Here is a 6,593-nt window from a genome sequence, read left to right on the forward strand (position 1 = left end):
TCAATATACAAATTTATAGACAAAAAATAGATTCGGATTCAAGGTCAGACATTTAAAGTAAGAAATAACAAATTCATCCATTTCGCTGCAGGCTTGTACACAGACTTTTAATTTAAAATATATAAAGAGTTAAAACATGATCGTCTTTTTCCATAGAATAAAATAATTAAACAATTTCTAGTCCTTAAACAGGTTTGATTTTCACATGTTGAAGGATTTGTGACAGGGGCAACCAAGAAACATGGTTTAAATAAAAAATAACTTTTTTTGGAAATCACAACAATGCCCAAACACAAGTTTTATGAATCACCAATTTTTGAAAAAAGGTAAAGATACAGGAAGAAAAATAGCTTCTAACTGAGCTACTTACAAATGTAAGCATTTTAGACAACTTAATAACACCAAGTTTCAACTCATAGACATCCTATTGTTTGGATGCTAATTTCATTTTCATATCAAGCTCATTAACTTTCATTTTCACATAAACTCACTCTGATATGAACAATTACAGCACAAACTAGTTTTTTTCTTGGCTGGCTCACCACTTTTAGTTCCACAACAGATGCAAGTTCTTGCATTTTCAAACAAAATAAAACACACCTTTGTTCCATTAAAAAAGACGAATTCAAGAAAACACTAAAATTGTTATAGACAGGGCTCCAGATAATTTTTTTGGCCAATGAGTATTTACTCAACATATTTTTTGTGAATGAGTAAAATGGTAAAATCTGAAACTGACTAGAAGTAATTTTACTCCTGAAAATTTATAAATGTGAAAAAATCAGAAATCAGTTTTTATTGGGTGTAACACCCATGCATTTGTTTGCAGTTTAGTTTCAATTCATCATTTAAGCTTCTTTTTTCTCCTTGGCTTGCTTTGGCTTCACACTCGCTACCGAATAAAATAGAATATTCAATATACCTTTAGCTATGTTTTGGGGATCAGTTTTGTTGGTTTAAAGAATGCGTAGAGCGTTTGTTCACTTATACATTCTTTTAAAGAGACATTTTTGTTTATTCCGCACCGGAAGTTGATATTTTAAATCAACACCGCTTTAATATACACTACCGTACCATCAATATTAATTCCCAACTATTTGATACACGCAGACATTGAGTGTAAAAAATAGTTTAACCTAGGTTTATAGAGTACCATTCAATGTGTGTGTATGTTCAATGTTGGAGAATTAATGCCGACTGTGCTCTGTGGACGATTCAGATTTTGTTTATGCCAGTAAAAAGTCATTGCATGCGTTTCTGTTATTTCATATACGTTTTTATACGCTTAAAAATTATCAGACATGCGTATATGCATTATTTCAAAGCGTAATTTACGCTAATACGCACCTTATCTGGAGCCCTGTATAGAATAAATATTATCTGGAAAAAAAAAAAACAACTTCAAGAATTTCTTATTGTTACAACTATGCACAACTGCAGTCTCTTCATTGTTGGGACCATTAAGATCTACGGGTGCTTAAAGGCTTAAATGGTCATTTTTACACAATTATAGGTCATATGGCGACTTTCCAGCTTTGATGGTGGAGGAAGAACCCAGGTGCCCCTCAGTGTATTATTGCATCACGAGCGGGCACCTGGGTAGAACCACCAACCTTCCGTAAGCCAGCTGGATGGCTTCCCCACATGAAGAATTTAATGCCCAGAGTGAGGCTCAAACCCATATCAATGAGGGACAAGTGATTTGAAGTCTGCGACTTTAACCACACGGCCACGGAGGCCCTAAAGGTGCTCATTTAATGTTCTGGCCGCTGTGTCTGCTTGATATGGGAATACCTGACTGGCAGCAGTAAGTTAACCCTTATCATGCTGGACATGACTGAATCTGCCCTTGCTATCAGCGCATATCATGATCAGCCTGCACATCCATGCAGTCTGATCACAATCTGAAGTGTTCGCCATTCAGTCAGTATCTTTTTGGTAAGCATCCCTTTTAACAGTTAATGGTACTGTCCAAATTGAAAGATGGACAAGTTCATTATAGAAATTTAGCAGGGTAAAGGTTGAATCAAAAAGAATTCTCATTTCTTTCATTTGATAATAATCAAATGACAGAAATGCAATAATTTTCACCCTATCTTAGTGGTTACAGCACAATGTTTCCCTCCTTACGGGCCCTGCCACCATTCCCCCAAAGCTTAAATAAAAAACACTGCAGGTAGAGATGCTTAATCGGTCCATATTCATGATCTATCATCAAAAACAATCAGACAGAGGTTTTCAATCAATTTGCGATTACTAATCAAATTGTTTTATTATAGTGGGAAATGAAAATACAGTCATATGTAATAAGTACTGCTTCTTAGTGCAGCAGCCACATATTTTTTTAATAAATACAGTGTTCACGAAAGACCCTAAATATTCACAGGACAGTCGGTCTGGTAAACATGATTTTTTTACAGGACTGGATAATATTTTACCAGACCGAATTCTTTTTAATAAATTTGATATCTGATCTTTAAAACTGTATTTATACATAGTCTATATAGACAGCATTACACAAATTAGAATCTAGATTCTACATCCTTTTAGTTTATTTCCACATATTAATTGAAACAGATTTCAGACATTAAGTTTTCAGGCTGTAAAAAGTCTCCCTGTACTTGGATTCAGTGTTGTTATATTTTCTGGTCCTTTAGGACCATGGAGTCCATTCAACATATGTGTAATAGATTTAGAGTCCCGCTTAAGCCGTTGCCAGGGGGCGTGAGAGATGTTGCACATTTCATTACCTCTCGCGAACAGACTCTGTCAAAACGAGTCTGCTGTTATTCTTCTCGGCTGCATTATTTGCTTCCAAAGGATCTTTTTACAGATTTTATTCATATTCATTTTGCTATATCATCGCTGTCTTTTCCCCCCACAAGTCTTTGTTTGCACCGAGTCACGTTGATGTTGACATATAAAGAGAAAGATGACCTCGGAATTTCTGGAAATTCCCGTCTGGTTCCCACGTACATAAATCGAGTACCAGCCACTATTAGTAAGCATCCAATGATAACGCGCGTTCTTAGAATTGTCGTGACGTCGTGAGGGGTTTCCACTGTTTCTATTTTAAGTACCAATGAAACAAGCACTTACTAAAATATAGTTTGACATCAATTTCTCGGGATTCCATGTTACAATTTAATGATGAAAGTCAAACTTTCGCGAAATCGTGGAGGACTTTCTTATTTTATCATATTGACCTGCAATTTTTATCGGACACTCGGTCTTGTGAACTTGATATATCACGCCGGACCGGATCAAAATTTACCGGAAATGTCCGACGGCTTTCGCGACCTCTGTAAATACGTTTTCGTCTATGAAAACAGGGTTACCAATAAGTTTTTTTGTTGGACAGGCTGAAATAGAAAAGAAGGTAGGTCTGTCTCTAAATGACCACAATTATTCGGAAACTGGGGTTGCAAAAATACGTAACAAATGGCAGTTCAGGCAATTAAGGCTAGCATTATTTATAAAACGACAATTTTAAACTTATTTTCTATGACCAGAGTTAATTTTTACCAATAATTTCTGCTTGGTTTATGGCAGTTTTTCATTGAAATTTGCCAAAATCAGTTACGGCCCTGATATAAATATCACTCTTTCATTCAAGATTTTGCTACAAAATATAACTTGAAATGGCTACTTTGACAACACTTTCGTGATTCCGCTGTAAAACTGATGTACATTTTTCATGTTATACCTGGCATTGCCTTTTATTTCAGTCCGTTAAACATGATTTTCATTACTTTGATGCTAATGGCAAAATATCTCACTTGGATTTGATTAAATGATGAGGTATGTATATCATCATTTTGTAAAGGCAGAGCTTAAATAATTTTGCCGATGAAATATGTCACACGCTCTACATCCAAAGCTGTCATTGGTTTATCACGTTTTAACTCAAGTCAGAGATCGCGAGGCACGTGGCAGTGTATGAATACACTATCGGTTTATGACATGTCGCTCGGCAATTAAGATTGAACATTCGCCCTCTAATTCCTTGGTTGATGACACGCTGTGTATTGTGTATTATGAACGGAAACCGCTGCAGGTAATATTGATTTTTTAGACTGGATGGAGAATTTTTTAGAAAAATTAACACACATTAGATTTTCAAAACAGAATTGTGAAAAAACACGCTATAGTCGGCGGGTTTAACTTTTTAATCCCTATCAAAAAAATATTTGTTTGTTGAACCGGCCCAAATGCCATAAATTTGAATTGTTCATTTCGTCCGGCAGCCGCTTCTTATTGACAACCTTGTAAAACGCGGGATTTTCATTGCTTAAGCTAATTTGAGTCTTGATCAAAAGAAATTTGATCAAAATACATTTTGTCTGTCGAATGAGAGAGAGTGTTTAAATCAAATCCTGGTGAAGTCTCCGGCTTGATTACCGGCCCTTGATTACATGTTACACTACAACCATTAACCCTTTACCACACAGAACAGAAGCCAAAGTAACCTCTTTTACGTAACACTGATAAGTGATAATCAATAATCGGTATATGGCTGATAAAGCTGACTGTCTTATCTGAACAGAGGTGTTGGCATTATTTTGTGATTACACAACGAATCGGAATCAGTAAGTATTTATATAAAAAAACAACCATCAAACTGAATAACACTACAAAAATAACGGATTGTAAAATTTCTGAAAGTGCAAAAAGATCACTGAGATCGAGTGTCGTAACCGACTACAGTATTCTTGTGCTAAAAATTAAAATATTTTTAGGATAATATTACGTAATATTTTGATGATCAAACGTCGGTACATCGCGGGTGACTTCCACTGCAATTAACTCTTGGGGTGTCATAAAATATTTGAAAGCCGCGGTCCTTCTGTTTTCATTAACACTTCCCGTTATGTAAGGCCATAAATTCCAAGCCATCGTATACACAAATTGTTGTTTAGGGGAAATCTGCATGTATCACGTGTGACCTTCATGACCTAACACATTTAAAAATACTTTGATGTTAAATGGTTGTTATTTTTAGTACGAGGAAAGCCCGCGAACCAGCCAGTTGTAAGCAGTTTTCTCAGTAATTTTCCATGACGTAGCGTCGTGCACATGTAGGAAAAAAAACCCGGTGTCTTTCTTTGCAAAGTACTCGATAAATTTAAATACTAACCGCATGATCTTGTACTTAAATAATGATGACGAAATCCCATATTTTGAGTTAGTAAACATCCGGAATTTGTTTCTTTAGGAAAAGAACGAAAATAAAGCGATTGATTATGAGACACGGGATAAAACGATTCTGTTCAAATGGCCGTTAATTGGTATAATAGGTTTCTATCGGGGAACCGTTAGACACGGGTCAATACGTTTCTGTTTGGTAATCGATAGATACGGTGATAAACGTATCGATGTGGGAAAGGGTTAATTAAAATTAGTGCATATATCAAATTTATATCACATTACTGAATAACTGGCTCTGCTGAAGAACTGAAAATGTAACGCGACAAAGTACAAGCAAAACATTCACTGTAGCTTGTTAAATTCATACTCACTCAGTTTCATTTTCAGTGTAAAAATTGATAAAAAAAATACATTACCTCTTTAGATATCTGATCCAGAGCTTGGTCTTCAGCAGAATAATGCCTATCAGTCGTTCTTTTTCGTCCAGAACTCATTGTTATTATGCCAACAGATTACTTGTACCACCAAAAATAGATAAATTCACTGGGTTTGCATTTTGAAGTTCTCCACCCGCTAAACTATAGATGGTCAATAGAAAGTATTTTTAAGAATATTCACAAATTTGACATGGCTGTATGTATGTTATCGTCTTAAGATGTCGACATGCTGTGGCTAATTCTTTGTAAGAAATCTGTTTCTTGATCTGCCAAAAGAAATATACACTTCCTCAAAGTGTAATTTTGCGACAAATGGCGAGTTTCCGGAAGTTGCTCTGTGGACTGGTTAAAAAGAGTTTAACCAAACGTTTTAAAAATACAAGAAAGAAAGATTAACTACAATATTTTATAGATCTACTTCATATTTGTTGAGTTTTTGCTCATATAATGTACAGGGAAACCGGGTTTTATGTTACATAACAGGAATTAGCAGCAAATCTTATCAATTCATTGAACGACAAAATCGCAATCCAGCCTCACTATGCATTGAAGACACAAGCAAAACAAATACTGTTATTTTTGCGTTTGTCTCTGTACATATATCGTAAACAGACCTCTTTTTAATCGCAGCTGTCAGCTTGCACAGAACTATAAGGCACCACTCTGGCTAAAAGAAAACAAACTCATGGTGGCAATCTCTAAATATATAAAATGGTCTGCCAATATCAATGATATCACATCCGAGGCCAAAACCATCTCCGCTTTATCAGAAGAAATGTCAAAACAAATAAAAAGGTTATTATATGAAGGCTTTTAAAACAAAGACACTTGGAGGTCAAGCCACCTCCCCTCGCCACCCCTGCCAAATGTCAGCCAATATTTTTATTCTTTTAAAACACACTAAGCATTAGTGTTAAAAATACCATTTACTATCAATAAAAAACAAAGACAAATATCAAACAAGGAATGCCACGCACCAAAAACGCAGCCTCCTCAAAACGAAACACA

General features: G+C 35.5%; 1 protein-coding gene across 1 annotated transcript in view; it reads right to left on the minus strand.

Annotated features, from left to right (window-relative positions):
- The window catches only part of LOC123531601 (putative leucine-rich repeat-containing protein DDB_G0290503), a 53,101-nt gene extending 47,181 nt beyond the window's left edge, over nucleotides 1-5,920 (minus strand). Inside the window, exon 1 of the mRNA XM_053518058.1 lies at nucleotides 5,565-5,920. Coding sequence (XP_053374033.1) covers nucleotides 5,565-5,642 — 78 coding nt within the window. The 5' untranslated portion in view covers nucleotides 5,643-5,920. The remainder of the gene's footprint in view (nucleotides 1-5,564) is intronic.
- Nucleotides 5,921-6,593: the final 673 nt, after the last annotated feature.

Source organism: Mercenaria mercenaria, chromosome 11 (genome assembly GCF_021730395.1).
Source record: "Mercenaria mercenaria strain notata chromosome 11, MADL_Memer_1, whole genome shotgun sequence".
Classification (NCBI taxonomy): domain Eukaryota; kingdom Metazoa; phylum Mollusca; class Bivalvia; order Venerida; family Veneridae; genus Mercenaria; species Mercenaria mercenaria.